This window comes from Myotis myotis, unplaced genomic scaffold (genome assembly GCF_014108235.1).
Source record: "Myotis myotis isolate mMyoMyo1 unplaced genomic scaffold, mMyoMyo1.p scaffold_m19_p_13, whole genome shotgun sequence".
In the NCBI taxonomy this organism is placed as follows: Eukaryota; Metazoa; Chordata; class Mammalia; order Chiroptera; family Vespertilionidae; genus Myotis; species Myotis myotis.
The window spans coordinates 26309131-26331921 of record NW_023416317.1 but is presented as its reverse complement, the minus strand read 5'-3'; the positions used below and the strand labels follow the sequence as shown (position 1 = coordinate 26331921).

The 22791-nt window shown below is 36.0% G+C and overlaps 1 protein-coding gene across 4 annotated transcripts in view; it reads left to right on the top strand.

Annotated features, from left to right (window-relative positions):
• Window positions 1–22791, top strand: part of RASA2 (RAS p21 protein activator 2) — a 129866-nt gene that overhangs the window by 25107 nt on the left and 81968 nt on the right. For all 4 annotated transcript variants that reach the window (XM_036332368.1, XM_036332366.1, XM_036332369.1 and 1 more), the window contains exons 2-4: window positions 1314–1431; window positions 6810–6913; window positions 17915–18009. In XM_036332368.1, coding sequence (XP_036188261.1) covers window positions 1314–1431; window positions 6810–6913; window positions 17915–18009 — 317 coding nt within the window. The remainder of the gene's footprint in view (window positions 1–1313; window positions 1432–6809; window positions 6914–17914; window positions 18010–22791) is intronic.

Sequence of the window (22791 nt, the reverse complement as noted above, 5' to 3'; positions counted from 1 at the left end):
GAGACACTTGGGTATTCATAGCTAGTGTTGACAAGAGGGTATCAGACCTGAAAATGTAGATTTGGGAAGCATCAGCATTAACATCATATACTGAAGGAGTTTGCTTGGGAAAGGAAGAGAAGGTGGTTCACAACAGAGCCGTGAAGCATTGTAAGATTTAGAGGTGAGGAGGAAGAGAAGTCAGGAGAGAGGGCCAATGATGTAGGAGGAAAGCCAGAGTTGTGGAAGCCAAGAAAGAGGACAATTTAAGGATGGATGTTAGTATTAACTTATTTTTTTTTAACTTATTTTAAATTAGAGGCCTGGTGCACGAGATTCATGCACTTGGGGCAAGGAGTGGGGTCCCTCAGCCTGGCCTGCGCCCTCTCGCAGTCTGGGAGCCCTCAGGGGATGTCTGACTGACAGCTTAGGCCTGCTCCCTGCAAAGCCCTCAGTTGGACATCCTTAGCACTGCCACACATGCGGGAGAGGCTCCTGCCACCGCCAGTGTGCTCGCCAGCCATGAGCTGTGAGCCTAGCTTCTGGCCGAGCGGCGCTCCCCCTGTGGGAGCACACTGACCACCAGGGGGCAGCTCCTGCGTTGAGCGTCTGCCCCCAGGTGGTCAGTGCACGTCAACTGGTCATTTCCGCTGTTCAGTCTATTTGCATATTACCCTTTTATTTATAGGATAGTGCTGCCAGATCAGGTAGGAGGACAGAGAAATGACTGTTGGTCTTGGCAATAGGCGAGACAGTTTCAGTGTCATCATGGAGTTAGAAGCTGATTGGAAAGAGTTGAAGAATGAATGGAAGATGAGAAGTTAGAGAATGCCTGGAGATAATTGCTTTCAAGAAGTTTTGCTGTGAAAGGGACTCTAAAGATGGAATGATACCACAAGGGAGGAGGTGGAGTCAAAGGAGATTTTCTTTTTGTGCTTTTTTAAAATTGGGAAATACCAAAGCTTGTTCATGTGCTGATGGGAACGATTTACTAGAAAGGAAAATTACGATGATATAAGAAAGAAGGATTAATTGTAGAGTCAAGTTCTTGAGTTGGTGCTGGTGGGATGGGATGGACAGCACACGTTGGAGGATTGCCCCTTTCTAATAACAGGGTTACAGTGATGTAATATGACCTCACACGCCCCTTTAAACACAGCTCCTCCCTCAGTATCACCAAACCCCTTTACAAGTTAATCTTTTTTTCCTAATCACTAATTTTTTTTTTCCTGTGCCACATCTTTTGTGTTCTTTTGGATGAATTAATCCTGTATAAGGTTTAGCATGAAGCAGCTGGTGATATTTAACACCAGTTTCAATTTTTATGCCAACAGGTGAAGCAAAAAATTTATTGCCTTATCTTGGACCCAACAAAATGAGAGATTGTTTCTGCACCATAAATTTGGATCAGGAAGAAGTTTATCGTACTCAAGTTGTTGAAAAATCTTTAAGGTTTGTATAAAATTGGTAAATTATAATTCATATGATATATTTATTAATAAATTGTATACACTTTTCAGACTTCATCAAAAAGACTTTGTTCATATGAAACTTTTATTTTTCTTTTACCTTCTGAGTTTAATTTTGGAATTACAGAGTCTCAGAGTTTGAAGGAGCCTTAATAGGCATTGAGCTCGACTGCCTTATGCTTGTTTTCTTCTGACAGTTATCTTTGACAGGTGGTCCCTGGCATTTGCCTGATGATGTACTGTGCCCAAGGAGTTCACTGCCTCCTAATCAGCCTGTCTGGTCTTGGAAATATTTTGACTCTTAGAAAGCTATTATTTTTAGTCGATTAATGTCTAATAAAAGAATTTTCTATGTGCTAAAAAAGTGCTGGGAGCTATGTATTAATATATCCATGAGAACAAGTTAGACACAGTGCTTACTTGCTTTCGTGTGGCTTTTCATTGCCTCAAAGTATATCTTCCTCTTAATTGTTCTTAATTATGTCCCTTGGATTACAGGAAAACAAGTTGCACATGACACTCTCAAGTTTTTTAAAACAACTGTCATATACCTCAGTTTACTCTCTAGGCTGAATTTTGTCCATTCATTTGAACTTTTCTCAAACTGCATCATTATTTTATTTCTCTTAAAAAGAAATAAATTCTTACAGTTTATACAAGCCACTTATCTTTGAACATGCAATAGCACTTTGAGAGTATCATAGTAAATTCTAACTCATAAAATTGAAGTTGCCACCTCTGCCCTGTGGCAGTGTTTGTGGACAGTGCAGTGCAGAGCAGAGCTGGAAGGGTGCAGCCTTGTTCAGACAGCAGAGTCAAAACAAGGGTCCTGTGGGAGTTGTTGGAATGAACATGTGGTGGATGAAATATTGAGTATCATGACAGGTAAATTGTATGTCACGTATATATTATTCAGTTTTATATATTTTTCCTTTATACTTGCCCTTTTTTTCCTCTGAAGTTTTCCCCATTATGTCTTTATTGTCAATATTTATAATTTTGAATGTCTATTAAATTCTTCATAAGAAAGACATTGTATAAAGCTGAAAATACTTTAGCAACTCAAAAAGATTTGAAATAATACACTTCATATCTTTAGTTATAAATCACCTGTCTGTTATATTAGAATTGTTGTTATTTATATGTTATAAATGATGAAACTAAGTCACCAAAAGGCTGAATAATTTGTGCATATAATAAAGGAAGTTAGAAGCAAAACTAAGATTGGGACCTGAAACTATTAAAATCTCAATTTGTTGCTTAATGTATACTGATTCCATATCACACAAAAAATCAGTGATATACGAAACTAGTAATTGTTCATAAATTGAACATTTGTGGTAATTTCTAATATGTAACCTTGTAAATGAGCAACTGAAATTAGCTTACTTTTTTTAACCTTGGCCTTTCCATATATTTGTGTAGAGGAAAATGAAATGATAAAACAATTATTTTTGTCCTTAAGTTATTTTTCTAGATACATAGCAACTTGGAAGATATTTTAAAGTTCTCAGTGGTTATCTTAGGTCATTCAATACAGATTATGTACTAGTTAGACTAAGTACTTTTTTTTTTTTTTTTTTTTTTTTTAAATATATTTTATTGATTTTCCACAGAGAGGAAGGGAGAGAGAGAGAGAGTTAGAAACATCGATCAGCTGCCTCCTGCACATCCCCGACTGGGGATGCGCCCGCAACCCAGGTACATGCCCTTGACCAGAATCGAACCCGGGACCCCTCAGTCCACAGGCCGACGCTCTATCCACTGAGCCAAACCAGTTTTGGCCTAAGTACTTTTTCAATTCTAGGTGTCCCCTAGTATTTTTGCTTGTGGAATAGTGTGAAAGAATCTAAACACTTGTTCACATGGTGCTCATTTCAGTGTTGTTTTTTTTATCCTTTTGCATATTGTGATAAGCTGTTAAGTTAAAAATCAGTAGATACCACTTAGATCTTTTGTGAGTTCTGGATATTACAGTTTTTATAGGTAGTCTGTATAGTGTGTTTTCATGACAGGTAAGTGGGAATTACATATGGAATCTATAGCTCCTAAATCTTTACCTCACTCAAATCCATATATATCAGAGAGGAAGGGAGAGGGAGAGAGAGAGAGAAACATCAATGATGACAGAGAATCATTGATCGGCTGTCTCCTGCATACCCCGTACTGGGGATCAAACCTGAAACCTAGGCATGTACACCTGACCGGAATTGAACCCGGGACCTTTCAGTCCGCAGGCTAACGCCCTATCCACTGAGCAAAACCAGCGAGGGCCAAATCCTTTTTAAAAGTATGTGATATATAAACAAGCTGAGGGCTGGCAGTACTACTTGTGCCTGGGGCTCCTCTTCTCCACACCAGGAATTTCCTTAGGAGTCATATGCATGATCTATTCATTGCTTCTTATGAAGCTTGTTGAAAAGTTTTCTTCAAATGGATTGATTGATTAATTTATTTAATTATAAAATAAAGGTGTGGCCAACCAAATATAGGTATTGTTGAGATTGGGATGATACAGTGACACAGATTACTTGGTAAATAAGTCTCATGTTGTTATTATTAGGCTTTAGAATGTGTTTTAAAAATAATATTCAAGTGTGGATGTATGATATATAAAAGAAAGTCTACATTTTATAATTGTTTGTAAAATGGTACAAAGGAGACAAATATCTGAACATGCCATGCCTTTGCCTAATAGTTGTTATTATATCAATTTCTATGTTGAGACTAATTAGAAGACAATTATTATGACAGTCCAACTTTTAAGAATTTGGTTACAGCTGTGAAACAAATATTAACAAAAGTTGATGAGGCATTATAACAACTGAAAAGCTGAGTCAACTGTTTCCTGGACAAATTTGGAAATGACTTCTCAAAGAGCATTTTACTTTGCATTTCAGCTTCTCTTTAAGTTGTGACATCCTAAAGAAAGTGCATTTAATGGTGACATTTTCAAAGTATTTTTGAACTAAACATTCTCAGGAAAGAGGAATGCTTGACAAGATGTCCACTAGCATTTCAGAGATTTGTCTTCACAGAATAATTTAAATATCAAAATAGCATTCTTCAAATGCACTTGTAAAAATAAACTATTGCATAGGAAAAACTCTTAGAAACTTCGGGGTAGGCAAAGATATTTACTTAGGATGCAAAAAATACTCATCATAAAAGAGAAAAATTGATAAACTGGATTTCATAAAAAACTCAGCCTTTTGCTCTTCAACGACACTATCAAGAAAATGAAATTGCAAGCCCCAACTGGGAGAAAATATTCTGACAAAGGACTTGTATCCAGAATTTACTTTTTAAATAAAGGACAACCCATTAAAAAAAAGAAAGAAAACTCAAATAGATATTTCCCAAAAGAAGATAGACAAGTGGCCAACAAGCACATGAAAAAATATTCAACATCATTAGTTATCAGGGAAATGCTATTTTTAAACTGTTTCTGTCACTATAGATTCTTGAACGTAATGTGTCAATATAAAAATTAGATCACTAGTTCCTGTGACAGTGTGGAGGGGAACTTTTTGGGGAGATAGAAATGGTCTATATCTTGATTTGGGTAGAGATTACACAGGTGTATAAATTTATCATGTCACATTCACTAGAATAGCTAATTTTAAAAAGACTTTCAGTTGACAATGATATGGAGCAATCAGAAGCTCTCACACATTTCTGGTAGGAATGTAAAAAAAGGTTGGAAAACAGTTTGACCATTTTTTATAAATTAAAATTTCACCTACCCTTTAACCCAGCAATTCCATTCTTAGTTATCTACCCAAAAGAATTGAAAGCGTATATCCAAGAAAAGCCTTGTATAAAAATATTAACAGCAGCTTAATTTTTAATAGCCCAAACTGGAAATAACTCAAATGATATCACTAGAAGAATGGATTGTGGGATATTCACAAATGAAATATTACTCAGCAAACGAACTGCTGATATACACAGAAAATGGAAAAAAATCTTGTAGACGTTAGCTGAGTGAAAGAAGCTGGATGCAAGAGTACATACTATTTGCCCTGACCGGTTTGGCTCAGTGGATGGAGCATCGGCCTGCAGACCCAATGGTCCCAGGTTCAGTTCTGGTCAAGGGCATGTACCTTGGTTGCGGGCACATACCCAGTGGGCTGTGTGCAGGAGGCAGCTGATCGATGTTTCTCTCTCATCAGTGTTTCTAACTCTCTATTCCCTCTCCCTTCCTCTGTAAAAAATCAATAAAATATATATATTTTTAAAAAGTACATACTATTTGATTTCATTTGTATGAAATTCTACACCAGGTCTGTCTATAGCAGTGGTTCTCAACCTTCCTAATGCCGCGACCCTTTAAATATATTTCTTTATTGATTTCAGAGAGAGAGGGAGAGAGAGATAGAAACATTAATGATGAGAGAGAATCATTGATTGGCTGCCTCCTGCACATCCCCTACTGGGAATCGAGCCTGCAACCCAGGCATGTGCCCTAAGCTGGAATCGAACCTGGGACCCTTCAGTCCGCAGGCTAATGCTCTATCCACTGAGCCAAGCTGGCTAGGGCTGCTGCGACCCTTTAATACAGTTCCTCATATTGTGGTGACCTCCAATTTCATTGTTACAAATTGAACATAATTAAAGCATGTGATTAATCACAAAAATAATATGTAATTATATATGTGTTTTCCGATGGTCTTAGGTGACCCCTCTGAAAGGGTCGTTCAACCCCCAAAGGGGTCGCAACCCACAGGTTGAGAACCACTGGTCTATAGTGATAGAAATCAGATCGCTTGTTGCCTGTGGCAGGTATGGTAGGGTAACTGCAGAAGAACATAAGGAAACTATGGGGATATAGTTACCATATCTTAATTGAGAAGGAGGCTACACAGTTTATAAACTTATCAAAAATAATTAATCTTTATACTTTGAAGTTTATTATATGTAATTTATATCTCAGTAAAGTTGATTAAAAAATAACTTTTATATTTTAAAATATATTTTAAAGTAGCGTGTTACGTGACATTACCCTATGGCGTTACGTATTATTGTAATTAATATAGCTTTACATATTTCTGAGATGATGATGACACTGTCCTCCGCTCTCATTTGTGTCCACTTTAGGTGAGCATGACCCTAGACAATTCCTTCTGTTCACATGACTCCTGAAAAGCTGTGTGTTCAGAGCTCAACCTCGCAATTGAGGTCCTTTCAGAGTTCAACTTGGTTTGTACAGTATTTGGTTGAAATTTAGCATAGGGAATTATTTTGGAGCTTTTGAAGCTTTTCTTACAGTTTTTTAGTGTGTAATTTAATTTTATTGAAAATATTATTTGAGGATACTGTTAAATTTATAATAATGAACTTTCCCCTTGTTCTCTCTAGCCCATTTTTCAGTGAAGAATTTTACTTTGAGATTCCAAGAACTTTCCAGTATTTGTCTTTCTATGTTTATGATAAGAATGTTTTACAAAGAGACCTTCGTATAGGTAAGTAAAGATAATTACTGTTCATAATTATCTTTAATCACAACAGTGGTTTTTATGTTCATTCTTTCTCTAAGTATAGAGTGTTGTAAACAACAATAATATATGCTCCGCATTTCTAATCCGTTTCTCTAGTTAGTCTTCATGTTCATTTGTTCATCTGATTTTTAATTTGATCCTTCCTGGTCTTGGTGTCCTATGTTTCCTTATACCTGATGGGTCCCTCTCCAAAGTACTCATTACGCTTGTTCATCAGTTTGTTGTTTAATATCTAGTTGAATATGATATTTATGGAGCAGAGGCTATCGCTCACAGAGTGTCTTACATTTAGTAAATGTTCAGTACGTATTATGTTGAATGGTTCAAGAATGTTTTATACAAAGATCACAGTGTTTGATACCCCAAAGAACTTCTGTTTTTGAAGTTTTTCTAATAGAACTAATTAATTCACTCTAATATGATAATATGTTTTCTGTCTGTTTATATTGGTGACCAATAACTCTACTTCTTAAATAATTGTCTGAGCCTCAGTGTACTACATATGTGTCACATTCATGATCTTTGTACCAGTATCTTTGTATTTTAATAACAGGTAGAGGTCTATAATTTACATGTATTATTCTCTTCCCTTTAGTATCCTGAATTTCATCATCAGCATCTCTCCTTTCTGATTTGAAATATGTCCAAGTCTCCTACAGTTTAAATGATTAAGCTTATTTGACTTAGTTCTCTTAACCACCATTTGTTTCTGCTTTGCTATTGAACTCTTTTTAACAAACGGTCTATATTCTTCCTTTAAGTTTGCAAAAATCATTTAGGGAAAATCAAGTAACCTTAAAAACAACATAGTTTTTCTTAATTTTAAAACTATTACATAATCTTAGTGACTAATAATGACTCTGCACAGGAGTAACTATACATAGTTAAGAATTTGTATATTTCTTCCCATTTTGTATTCCATTCTATGTTCAGTTTTTTCCTTTTTCATTTAATAGCAAGCTATGATCTTCTTCCTGTGTTAGTAAATATGTTTTAAAAATATTTGTTACATAATATCTTTTGCATAGGAATGTATTATTTTAACTGCTTCTTTGTTGGTAAACATCTATGATTCCAGATTTTTGGTGCTCTAAATGGTGCTGCTGTGAACATCCTTGTGCATATATTTTTGCATGTCCATTTTTTTAGTATAAATTTTTAGAAGTGAAAATACAGAGGCAAAGGGTGTGAATATTTTTAGGATTTCCTCTATATGTTTTTACATTGGTCCCAGAAATATTGTACTAATTTACATTACCCCCAGACAGGCATGGGCATAACCATTTCATATCCTCATCCTTCTAGATATTGTTATTGAAAACATTTTTCAATTTGATAGGTGAAAAATTAATATTTAATTTTTAACTTGTGTTTTCCTGATTATTAGTGAATTTGGGGAATTTTTTATGTCTTTCATTTTTCTTTTATGAGTTAGTTGCTCATTTTTTTACCCATTTTATATTTGCTGGAGTTATATCTTTTAGTTATTCTTATGTATCTTTATTTGTTTAAATATGTTAACTCTTGTCAGCTATATTCATAGCAATACTTTTTCTGTCACAAAAAGTGGTTTTTTAATCCTCATCTGCATCCGTCACATTTCACTCTTTAGATTGCCAAGGAAAAAATCAGTTTAATGACATTGTTTTTTCCTAGTTGTCTTTCTTCTGACTTCATTTTCCTCCATGCATATTCTCCTCTCTCTAGCAAACCCTTAATTATAGATCACCCCTGAGGCTTCATCCTCAATTCAATTAAATAAACATTTATACACACTTATATGTGGCATACAATGGATGGGAATGTTAAGATGAATAGGACTCAGGCTATCAGAGGCAGACTTGTACTCTAATACTAATATATTATGATAGGTTCAGTGCTAGAGGTATGAACAAAGTATTTGGGGGCAGAGAGGGGAGAACAGTTCATTTTGTTTGGTGGAAGATTAACAGACTACTTAGGTAGGAAGATGTTTCAAGGAAATAGGGATTGACAGAAGCAGAGGAGAAAAGTTGAATCATATTTGTGGTGTATCTGCTGGAGTACTAAGAGGAGGATGGTAGACGATGAAGTTGGGAATAATAATTGGGGTAAAGTTGTGATGGACCCTAAAAGCTGTGCTAAGGAATTTGAACCTTATTCTATAGACAGTAGTGTTGAGCCTCTTAAGAATAAGGAATCTTTTAAAAATTACATATAGCTGTATATCTGTAATAATAAAAGGGTAATATGCTAATTAGAATGGACATCCTTCTGGACGACCTTCCGGACGAAGCCGGGGCTGCTAGGGAAGCCCGGGTCCTGGGTGCCAGAGGGAAGCTGGTGCCAGCAGCTGGGGGAAGGAAGGCCTACCCTGGCACGAACTTCGTGCATCAGGCCTCTAGTACATATATACTTTTATAGTTTTACAACTTCCTACAACAGTAACTTTCAAACTATAAACTCAGTCTATTGATTACATATTTAAAGTATTATATGTAATTATATATAGCTATATATACACATATACTATATAGTTTTTAGTTTAGATTAGAGAGATTAGAGGCAGAGAGACCAACCAGAAGGCTGTTACCAAATTAGATGAATAGGGTGATGGCAGTGGAAATGTACTTCACTGGAGTAGTTTCAAATAGGATTTAGGGACTAAGGGGGCAAAGAGGATGTGAGAAGAGAAAGAGCTGAAAATGTCTTGTTAGTATGGCTACAGTTAACTGGTATAAGGAACCCAGTAGGAGCATTCAGTTTTTGTTTGTTTGTTTGTTCGTTTATCCTCACTCGAGGATATTTTTTCCATTGATTTTTTTAGAGAGTGGAAGGGAGGGAGAGAGGGGGAGAAAAAGGGAGGAGAAAGAGAAGCATCAATGTGAGACACATCGATTTGGTTGCCTCCCTCACGCACCCCAACAAAGATCAGGGATTGAACCTGCAACACAGGTATGTACCCTTGACAGGGAATTGAACCCGTGATTCTTCGATGCGTAGGCTGCTACTCTAACCACTGACCACACTGGCCAGGACAGGAGCATTCAGTTTTGAGTGGAGAATGGGAAGGGGAGAGGATGCTTTTGGTTTAAGGCAAGTTAAATTTGTATTACCTGGGGAACATCTTGGTGGAACATCTTTGGTTGACTGGAATGCAGATCTGAAGCTTAGAGAAAAGAGCTGGAGATGTGGATTTGAGAGTCATTAGTATTAAGTGATACTTGAAGCCTCTGCTGGAATGAATGAAATTTCCTCAGGAGAAGATATGGAGTGTGTTTCAGGGAAAATGAGGCTTCAGTAAAGATTGATAAGGTGGCCCTAACCGGTTTGGCTTAGTGGATAGTGTGTCGGCTTGCGGAATGAAGGGTCCCAGGTTTGATTCCGATCAAGGGCATGTACCTTGGTTGCGGGCACATCCCCAATAGTGGGTGTGCAGGAGGCAGCTGATCAATGTTTCTCTCTCATCGAGGTTTCTAACTCTATCCTTCTCCTTTCCTCTCTGTAAAAAATCAATAAAATATATATTTTTTAAAAAGATTGATAAGGTATTAGGAAGGTAGAAAGAGATAAGAGAGACTACTATCAGTGGAAGCAAGGAGATTTAATGTCAGCAACTAGAGAGAGGTAGACTAGGATGAGGCTGTTGGTGATTATTAGAGACTATGTCTTAAGAAAATAATTTGTAATTTTCATTGTCTGTTTACACATAACATAGTTATCATATAGTGTTTCTTGAAAAGGCCTTTAGTTGAAGTTTATGATTTTCAAAAGTTGCCTTTGTGTCTTTTTGCATGTTTCAAAGTAAAAATTAATTTTATTTTGAGTAAAAATCAATTCTTTGTGGGTTGGTATCAGAAAACCATGAACTTGGAATGAGAGCTTTTTTCAAGTAAGTTTATTCTTAATAATAGATAACATTTATATATTTAATGGGAATTTTTTTCCTTTTACACATAGGAATTATTATTAAAGTAAACACAGTACATATGTATACCATTTTAAACCCTCACCCGAGGATATGTTTATTAATTTTTAGAGAGAGAGGAAGAGAGAGAAACATTGATCAGTTACCTCCTGTGTGCGCCCTGATATAGGATTGTACCTGCAACCTGGGTATGTGCCCTGACCTGGAATTGAACCCTCAGTTCCTTTAGTGTATAGGGACAGTGCTCCAACCAAATGAGCCACCCGGCCAGGGCCATATGTACACTTTTAAAGTTGGAAAATGGTCTTGCTATTTTCATTTATAAATATTTACATTTTTATAGTTCAACATATTTTCTTTTGTCATTAGCTCATAAAATTGGGTGATTTATTTTTATTTTGAGTTACTTGAAATTGAGTTCCTTCAATTATTTTATAACTCTGAGTTGTCTAATTATAGATTAAACAGTGTGATACCATTTTCTGGAAATGAAATTTGAATTAGAGATCTGAGAATGTGTACTGATCACATAATTAAGAGCTTGTTTGTTTTTAATTGTATAAGTAACATGGATATTTTTCTTTTTTGTAAAAAATTTTAGCCCTGCCAAAACCGGTTTGGCTCAGTGGATAGAGCGTCGGCCTGCGGACTGAAAGGTCCCAGGTTCGATTCCGGTCAAGGGCATGTACCTGGGTTGCGGGCATATCCCCAGTAGGAGATGTGCAGGAAGCAGCTGATCGATGTTTCTCTCTCATCGATGTTTCTAACTCTCTATCTCTCTCCCTTCCTCTCTGTAAAAAATCAATAAAATATATTAAAAAAAAAAAAATTTAGCCCTAACCAGTTTGCTCAGTGGATAGAGCGCTGGCCTGCGGACTGAAGTGTCCCAGGTTCAATTCTGGTCAAGGGCACATGCCTGGGTTTGCCGGCTCGATCCCCAGTAGGGGGTGTGCAGGAGGCAGCCAATCAATGATTCTCTCATCATTGATGTTTCTTTCTATCTCTCTCTCCCTCTCCCTTCCTCTCTGAAATCAATAAAAATATTAAACAATAAAAAAACACAATTAAAAAATTTTAATTATAGTACTCGAGATAATCCTAATTAATTTTGACCACTGAGCCCCCCCTCCCCCTTCTAATACCTTTCCCAGAAGTAATAACTGTTATAAATATGGGGCATAAATTTTTATATTAGGCATTTTATATGCCAGGAACAGTTAGTGTAAAAGATTGATTAGGGATTAATTAAAAACTTGAGTCTTAGGAACCATTTTACACAAAGAAAGGAAATTGTAAAATTGAGGCTTTAAAAGTATGATATATTGTCTTAAGGTATAGTGTCTTCTCTTAAAAACTGAGAAAAAGACAAAAGAAAAACTTTGTGCAAGAACATTACGCAGCTATAAAAAAGAAGGAACTCTTACCATTTGCAACAGCATGGTTGGACCTGACGAGTAATATGCCAAGTGAAATAAGCCAGCCAGAGAAAGACAAGTATTACATGATCTCACTTATATGTGGAATCTAGTAAACAAAATAAACTGACAAACAAAATAGATAAATTTAAAAGGAAAGAAAGCAAGAATGTATTTCCAGTTCCAATGAATATCCTAATAACATTTAAATTAAAACATATTTTACCTCCTAATGTGAATTTTTTAGTTATTTTTGTTTTCAGAGGATTCTAGGCTTAAACAAGTAAACTGCAGTTATCTTAGTAGGCTCTGGCGACTTTTTTTCTTTCCCCTGGATTTGGGATGATATTTGATAAGAGAATTTTACTAGGATATTGGAGATGTGAATTCCATTCCTGACTATCAACTAATTAGCTGTATGACCTTAAGCCACTTTATCTTAGGCCTAGTTCATAAAATAAGGCTGAGATTAAGATAGTTCTTTTCCAGCTCTTTAAATTGTAATTTCTGCTGGCATTTGGCTCTTAAGTCAAACCTACTGTTTAAAATTTGCCTGGGATTGCACTTTGGTGTCTGTTTGCATAGGTACTGTATCAGTTATCTATAGCTAAGTAATAAACCACTCCAATACTTAGTGGCTTGATACAGCAGCCATATATTTGCTTATGATCTTGTAGTTTGTCAGTTAGGGTGGAGCCGAAGTGGGTGGTTCTTCTGCTGGTCTCACCTGGGGTCACTAATGTGCAGATTGACTGGTCTGAACCATCTGACTCATATGTCGCATGGCTAGTACTAGCTATTATCTGGGCCTTCCTCTCCACATCATGTCGGTTCCAAGAGGGTAATAAGCCCAAATGCACAGCTGCTTATTAAGCCTCTGTTTCTATCACATTTGCTGGTGTTCCTTTGGCAAAAGCAAGTGACATGTCAAACCCAGGGTTTGTACTGGAGAGGACTCTACAATGGCATACACCAAGGAGACCATTAACATACAAGTCTACCATGGAGACCAAAGTGTACCCACCTAAACCCTATAAACTGAGGCATCGTTATATTGCCATTGACTGAATTGCTGCTATTGACTGTCTGCCAGAATTTATTCAGTCCTCTGGTCCTATTTCATCTTGTACAGGCAGTCACACGTGTCATAACTTTTATCTACTATTTCAGCCATTTCTCTTAGTGTCCAAATAAGACTGGGACTGTCGAGATTTTGCCAGTTGGTGATCTGTATCAGGATGAAATTTCTAAGAATATGCTTTGTCTAAAAATGGGGCCCAAATATAACATAGTGTTTACAAACAGCAAGAATGTGCTGCAGAGAAGTGGTGCTGGAAAGCTAAGAATCCTTTTTGGTTTTCTTTGGTTTTACTTAGAGACCAAAAAAAGATGGTTTCTTTGCCCACAGTTCCTTCATTTCCTTTTGTGTTTCCTCTTGTCTTATTTTAAGGAACTAATACAGTACCTAGTGTGTGGGTGTATGTGTGGGGTTATGTGATCTAAGCTCTTTCTCTCTATGAGTTTGTCAGGACAGTGAGGAAATGCAATATTACCTATAAATAATTTGTTGGGTAGTTGCTCCTGTGTGATCATTATTATTATTTTTGAGGTTGGTGATTTCATGGCCAGTGAAGTAATGAGTTAACTTTGTTTAAAACAGTGAACAGTAAACTAAAACAATCTTTGGGACCATTAGAGGCACAGAACAGGTTTTTAACATCATTAGAGCTAAAAGTTGTTTCTAATACAGAGGAGGTAAATGAGAGGTAACATTTAAATAAATAACCCAAGATCACATAGCTAACAAGTAACAGAATTGACACTATGCTACTAAATGAATGTCTGTGTTGGAAGGAACATGGACAGGGGTACCTTGGTTTTGAATTCTGGCTTAGGACTTGTTAGAATCTAAGGCAGGTTTTTAAATGTCATTAAGATTTCCTCATCTGTAAGATGATGATTATATCCTCTACACACAAGATTGTTATGAAGAATAACCAGAAAATATGAAAGAATACCTACTGTCTGGTGAATGTTCAGTAAATGCTGGCTTGTCTTTCTCAGTGCTCTTTCAACTGTATCAGGCTGCCTGCCTTTTACAATCACTACTTGCCATCTAACCAGTTTAACAAGGGTAGCTCAAAACAAGTAAGAAAGATGAGGGTTTTGGGGCCTTTTTTGTATTTCAACTTCTCCTTCCCATATCTCTCCCTCTTCCACATTCCCTTGCCCTTTACCCTCCCTCTTTTCTTCCTCCCTCTCTCCTTTCCTCCCTCTCTCCTTTCCTCCCTCTCTCCTTTCCTCCTTCTTTCTCTTCCTCTTCCCTTTCCTCTCTTGATTCCCTAGAACTAATGACTTTTTCATGTTATATTGCCTAAGAAAGTGCTGAATATGTTGCAGGTATCCTAATACCTAATGACTTCAAATATTTCCTTTATTTCCCTCTGTCATGTACTTGTGATCATGTACTTGTCACTGCTTCTTCAGGCTGGCTAATGTTGTGCAACTAAACCTTTGCATTTCAGAAACTGACATCTCTTTAGAAAGGAATTTGATATATAGAATAAGAGTTGGCAATAAAATTGCAGGTTTTTCTCAATTTTTGAATGGCTTATTTATTCGGCTAGTCAGAGAAGGGTTTCTGTCTCAGAACACAAGACCCATTCAACTCTTTCATGACAGTGAATACCGTGGATACACAAGATATGAAATAGGAGGAAGAGGACACTTGCTTCGGGGAATTTTTTTTTTAATCTTGTGAACTAAGAGGATTCTCTTTTGGGAAGGCACCTGTAAGTGAAGATTTATTTCCAGTGATGGAGTTGTGAGTCATAAATAGAACAGGTAGATTCCTACTATAGTTTTTATATGCATTATTGGCTAAGTAGACTTTGGTTAGGAGAGTCTGGAAATCAAATCACCATTTAAATCACAGTGCCACTGATTATTTGTTGAATGTGTAAATGAATCAAACCAGTAAATTTCGAAATAAACGTTTTTAAAATCCCTATTTTAAATTTTGGGGCTTGCTTTAGTGATATTTGTATATATTACACATGGTACACCTACATACATATTCATAAATTATGAAATTAAAAATCCTGGAAATTGTAGAGTAGGGATTTAAAAAAATATTTTTATTTATTTTAGAGAGAGGAAGGGAGAGTGAGAAATATCCATGTGAGAGAGAAACATCAATCAGTTGCCTGCTGCACATACCCTGACTGGGGATTGATCCCACACCTGGGTATGTGCCTTGACCTGGAATCGAACCCATGACCTTTCAGAGCACAGGACCACACTCAACCAACTGATCTACACTGGACAGGGCAAGAATAGGGATCTTAACCAGGATTGGACCAGCGAGTTTCTGGATGGTGGGTAAACCCTCTTAAAATTCTATGCCATGCCGAAACCGGTTTGGCTCAGTTGATAGAGCGTCGGCCTGCGGACTGAAGGGTCCCAGGTTCGATTCCGGTCAAGGGCATGTACCTTGGTTGCGGGCATATCCCCAGTGGGAGATGTGCAGGAGGCAGCTGATCAATGTTTCTCGCTCATCGATGTTTCTAACTCTCTCTCTCTCTCCCGTCCTCTCTGTAAAAAATCAATAAAATATATTTAAAAAAAAAAAAATTCTATGCCAGATAATATCTGTGCATTTTTCTGGGAAGAGTACACAAAATGTTCATAGTTACTAAGATTCTTAAAGACAGAGGTGAGTGGTCCTCAAAATATATGAACTTCAGCTTAGGACATATAAGATCTATTTCTGTATGTATGCGTATATTTACATATATATGTATTAAGCTGTTATACATTGCCTTAATGTTTATATCTGGTGTGAAATCAATGGTAAGTGATCCACTTGATAGAATTGTGATCATCTTTGTCATATGTGATGAAACAATATTGAATACTTTGTCATAATTCTGTATCCTAAGCCATTCTTGGTATTATATTAATTTACCAGGAATTTGATACAATCTATAGGTAAAACATTTCAAGAGATTTATATGATTTGGCTCTTAACCTAAGCTCCTCAGCAGCATGAAGAAAATTTAGGTGTTCCAGTTAGTGCTTGAATTCTGTACTTGGCTTGTAATCTGTATATTTAGTACTGGAAGAATTTCTTTTTTTCCCCATTAATTTATATCTTAAATACAGTCCCCCAAAAGGCTGAAATATATTCTTTTCCTAGTGTCATTTCCTACAAGATTTGAATGAGTTATATATTTACACGAAGATTTTGGGCTTCACATTAGATTTCATCCAACATATTTAAAAGAAAGTTGGAAAGATTTATGCTTGTTGTGAGGGCTAATTTATTAATTTTTAAATTTTACAAGTGTTAATAAATATAGCTACTGAATTTTCAATAGCTCTCTTTTGGGTTATCTAATAATACAGTTGCCACTCTCGTGAAAATATATGTGGCTGTGTATTTTAATTATTTTCTTAAAATTATACCTACATATATAGGTAGTCTTTGTGGTTTGAGTTCCAGTCATGATATGAAGCTAAGCTTATCAAAATTTTTAATACGGTTAAATTTTTAATAACATCTTTATTGAGGTGTAATTCACATACCATAACTCAGTTGTTTTTAGTATATTAACAGAGTTGTGCAACCATCACCACGATCTAATTTCAGAATAAAATTTTAAAGATAGTTTTTCTGTTTGTTTTGTTGTCATGCTTTTCCTTTTCACTTGAAACACAAAAACTGACATACTATTTTTCTAAAAGTTTTCAAATGTTGAACTAAAAGACCAAGATAGGTCATAAGTGAAAGATACCCTTTAAAGTATAATTAGGGCACTTAAAATGAAAATTCTTATTTAAAGAAAAGAAAGTGAACTCTTTTTTACTTTTGTGCATATACTTTGTTGAAGTTTTGTGTAGAATCTTCGAATAAGTTGTCAGTCATATGCAAAACTATGTCTACTTCTTAAAACTTGAATTGAGGAAGGAAATGCTTTGCACCAGCATGGCAAGTACTTCATTATAATAAGAACATTTGTTTCTTCCTCTTCATGATACTTTATTCATTGTACTGTATCTTTCTCTGAGAGGTAGAAACTCTTTAAGGAGCTGCCTTGATTTTTTTTTATATGCATTTAAGCAGCATAAGCAGTGTTTGCAATATTTTGATAAAAGCAAATTTTTAATATCTTTGCTTTAATCTCCCTTAATTTTCAATATTGTCAGTGATGTATGATGCTTTTCTTTTTCTCTTAGTTTGGGCTTATAAACTCTTATTAAATGTAAATATCAAACATGGTTTATTCATAGCATTAAAGAATTAGAAGGATCAGTTTGTACTATCATACATTGCTTTTTGCACTGATTGTACTTTGGGTGAAAACATGAGTGTAATAAGTACTAAAAAATGCAATTGCATGTAAATACAACTGAGTTTTTGTCTAATCCCCTAATTCAAAATGACCCAGAGAAGAGCTTGCCAAGGGGCAAGGAAAAATTAGCATTTTTCAATCTTTAAAATATAGAAAAATACTTTATAAAAATGTATTTTTAATATTAATAGGTATGAATTATTTTTAAAAAAATTTTTCAAAATATTAAATATAACAGTGCTAAGAATTGCACAAAATGTCTCCTCATTGTTTTACTTATTTCCTATAGGAAAAGTAGCCATCAAAAAAGAAGACTTGTGTAACCACAGTGGTAAAGAAACTTGGTTTTCACTGCAGCCTATTGACTCCAATTCAGAGGTTCAGGTAAATATTAAGACGTAAGTGGTGTAAGAGATTATCACACAAAGAAAATGAATGAAAAACAAATTATACTAGTTCATATACATAGAGCTTATACCTTATTTTAAATTCTGGCACCAAATATTATAGACCTTTGGATAATATATAGTTAGAAGAAAATTCCTTACCACATGAATTCAGGAATAATACATCTGTGTGTGCATATATGAGTTTGGGAAGGTTTAATATTAGGGGGACATTTTCCCTCTTCCTTAGTTCTTTTGTTTCAGTTACAGTGACAAATTATTAAAGCTTTTTCAGATGGGGAAAAGTTTTAAAGGAAGAACATGTTTTATTGACTCTGACTTTGAGGAGAATCCCTAGATGTCTGTGATTTCATCTGTTCTGACCTGGATGCTTTACTTTATTCTCTAGTTAACTAGGCTTAGGAAAATGCTGTTAATTCAAACCATGCTTGAGCTCACCAGACAATACCTTTATTTTCACACCCATCCTTCCTATTGTTCACCTTTTATTTTTTTAATTTGAAAGGGGTCCATTACTCTTTTTAAAGCTCTTCTTTCCTCTTGCCAAAATAAGAGGTCTTACAGATTCTATATGTGAGTAAAGATGGATATTTAGCCATGTATCTTTTCTTTTTTTTTTAAATCCTCACATAAGGATATGTTTCTATTGATTTTAGAGAGAGAGAAAGGGAGAGGGAGCAAGAGAGAGAAACATCAATGTGAGAGAGAAACATCGATCAGTTGTCTCCTGTACACATCCCAACCAGGGATCGAACCCTCAACCTTTCAGTGTATGGGATAGCGCTCCAGCCAACTGAACCATTCTGGCCAGGGTTAGCCATGTATCTTAACTTTCTATTTGGTTTTGAAAAATCTGAATTTCTCTTAGAAATTGTTATTTCTAGCTAAAAGGAATCCTTTTTTAATAACCTTATTTATTTATAAAATATGGTAAGGATTGTGAAACCATTTCCCGAAGGCATAATTGCAAGCAGAATTCTTCCTCTCTAGAAGAAGCTATAATTTGCTACTGTGACTCAAACAGAAGTTTAAGACAAGAAAAAAGTGCTGCGTACACATCCACAGATATTTGCAAATAAAGTGTTTCCTCATAACCTCTCAAGCATTCTCTTTGGTTAAATTCTTAAAAAATTAAGTATTGGTATACTAAAATCCCTTCTTAAGCACAAAATATAATTAAAACTTTTCCTGTTTTATCCACTGTACCCCATTTTAATGTTCCTTTCTTTCCTCTTGACAATAACTGTTATTCAGGTCCCAATTATACAGTATGGTAAATGATCAAGTAAGAGGCAATGTAGTGAAGTGCAAAGGATTTTAAAGTAGAAGTCAGAAAATTTAGGTCCTAATTGTCATATGTGGTTACTTTACTGACCTTGAATTTTATTTTTATAAAATGGAAATAAAAGTTAACATGTTGACTCATCTGATGTAAGAATTAAGTGAAATACCTTTAAGAATATTTTGAAAGCTGTTACATACTATCCAAATATAAAATATCTGTTTACCACCAGTTGATCCAGTGGCCATTTCCCTATATACACCTCTATGAAAAGGCAGATATGAAAGTTTTAAAGTACCAGTTTTTAAAAATAGTTTTAACAAAAAGCAAGATAATAGGCTTTGAGAATTTGATCTAAAATGAACTTTGAGTTATTTTAAGATGCAGTTTTTAAAAATCCATTCTTATGACCATTGTAAATTTGCTAAAGGATTTAAGAGCCCTAGCTCTCAAAAAGTAGAAATGTCAGCATTTTTCATTTGCTATGAGTTATTTTCATGAACATGAGTTATAATCTTTATAGCTCTTTATTCTTTTTTTTAAATATATTTTATTGATTTTATTTACAGAGAGGAAGGGAGAGGAATAGAGAGTTAGAAACATCGATGAGAGAGAAACATTGATCAGCTGCTTCCTGCACACTCCCTACTGGGGATGTGCCCGCAACTAAGGTACATGCCCTTGACTGGAATCGAACCTGGGACCCTTGAGTCTGCAGGCTGACGCTCTATCCACTGAGCCAAACCAGTTAGGGCAGCTCTTTATTCTTAAATTAAACTTACTTAGTAAAAGCTCACTATTTAAAATAAATTTGGAAAGAAGAATACTTTAGGGGGTGGGAAGAATGTATAACATTTTTCAAGTTAATATGGCACCATTGGGAATATTGTTATTTGGCCCCAAAACTGATCCTAGGAATAGTTAATTAACTTTGTGAGTCTAGAAAACATAGAAAAGCAGTCTGTGATTCATACAGACCCTACTTGTTAGTGAATTTGTTAATTTGCATAAGTTTTACAAAGTTTTATAAAAGTATGGAAATGAGAGCTATTTTGATAGAGCCATAGGAAAAAGCTATAAGACAGATTGAATTCAGGAGGAATTCCATCTAATAATTACTATTGGTAATTATGTCAGTCTATACCAACCAAGTACTTAATATACATTATCTCATTTAATCTTCAGAACGGGATTATGAGGTATAGGTAGCATTACCTCCATTTTACAAATAAAGAAATGGATTCTTAAAGGCTGAATGATGTCTCCGAAGTCACAGCACTATTAAGTGATGGAGCCATGATTACAATAGAGATCTTGGGTGATTCTAAAACTCTAACCACAGTGCTTTACTGCCTTTTACTGTTCTGTAAACAGTAGGAGGATACCTTAGGGAACATCTGAGTATTAGGAACACAAGCCTACTCAAAAAGATCAAAGAAAAAGGAAGGGACATTAGAAAGTTCCTAGGGAACTTCTTGAAGTATAATTACAGGAACTTCAGTTTGGCCAGTAAGAGCTAGAAAGTTGTTAGGCATTTACAGAGGAGCTGTATTTTAAGTAGAGGTCAGGTTCTTACAATAATAGACTAGATACCGTTCAAATAGTCATTTTTTAAGTACTTCAATTTCTCATAAATTACACTAAAATATTGGATAGTCGGTTTGTTTTGGTTGACATCTACATAAAACAACTGGCTTGCATTTGAGGCCATGGTATAGGTAAAATATATATTGTATCTGTAAACTTCCACTCAATGAGCAGTAGATATTGCAGGAGGCACATGGAAACTGATACTCACTGATTCATTGCTCCCTACTCTTTTTTTTTAAAAATATATTTTATTGATTTTTTACAGAGAGGAAGGGAGAGAGACAGAGAGCCAGAAACATCGATCAGCTGCCTCCTGCACATCTCCCACTGGGGATGTGCCCGCAACCCAGGCACATGCCCTTGACCGGAATCGAACCCGGGACCCCCCAGTCCGCAGGTCGATGCTCCATCCACTGAGCCAAACCAGTTTCGGCCATTGCTCCCTACTCTTATGCTCACTGTGCTCATTGAGTGTAAGTGCTCACTGTTTAAATAGTATTTATTTTCTTTTCATATTCATTTTGTAAAGTGAGTTAATTTTTTTCTCTCTCATTAACTACTCACTTTGCAGAATGAAAGGGAAAGGAAAAACTATGTGATGAGATTCTGTTGTATTCTTTCAAAATTTTTATTTATTGATTGACTTTAGAGAGAGAGGAAGGGAGCGAGAGAAACATTGATTTGTTGTTCCACTTATTTATATATTCCTTGGTTGAATCTTATATGTGCCCTGACTGCGGATTGAGCCCGAAGCCTTGACATATCGAATGACACTTTAACCAACTGAGTTACCTGGCCAAGGTTGTATTCTTTTTGTATGTCTGATGAGACTGCATGTCTCTCCTTAGGCTTTTCTTCATAAATACACTCTTAATTTCTTGTTAACAGCTTTAAAAATAAAGGCCACAACAGCCTTTGAGTCTACATGATCATAAAGCCCCCTCACTCTCTAAGATCTGACTCATTTCTCTGGCACAATTCAGAGAGAGAATCTGGCCAAACTTAAGTTAGATGTCCACTGCAGTCTGATTTGATATGACTGTAGGTAGTCACTACAGAGAAATCTGTTTTGGGAGCTTTGGGTAGGCATGTTCCCCAAGAAAGGGATTTGGGTAGAGGAAGTGATTGGTATCTCTACTTCAGAGGTTAAGATGTTTGATTTCCTAGTTCTACCACTAATAGTCATTTGTACCCAAAATAGTTGCTAACCTACTAGTAGTTGCCAGAGGATCTTCATCTGTGAAATGAGAACTTAGGATTCCCTTCAGTTTCAGTAGCAAGATAAAAGTAATTTAGCCCTGAAATGAAAAGATCCCAGTAGTAGTAAGATGGGTTTTATACCAAAACAGTTGAAAAATTGCTATAAACTCTAACCTCTTACCTGGACTTGTTTCCCAGATGCTTTATTATTGCTTTTAATCATGTTAATTATTTTAACTCTAAAATCACTCTAATCTGCCTTCATACTCCACAGCAGGTCAGAGAGAGAGCACAACAGCTCTCACTAGTGTTGCCCATGACATTGTGTCACTAAGTCTAATGGACTTGGTCCTTCTCTTACATGGCTTTTCAGCAGCTTTTTGATATCGTTCACTACTCTCTCCTTTTTGAAGCATTCTCTTCTTTAGTTTCTGGTCATCCTCCTACTTCACTTGGAATTATTTGTCCACTAGAGGCCCAGTACACGGATTTGTGCACCGGTGGGGTTTCTTGCCCTGGCCTGCGGGGATCGGGCCGAAATGGGCTCTCCAGCATCCCCCGAGGGGTTCCGGATTGCGAGAGGGCAGTTCTCAAGTGACACACCCCAGAATCAGGCTCCCTCCTCTCTGGTTCCGGGTGCATCACCGGAGAACCGCAGCTGCCAAGTCACTGCAGTTTGGTTGCTCC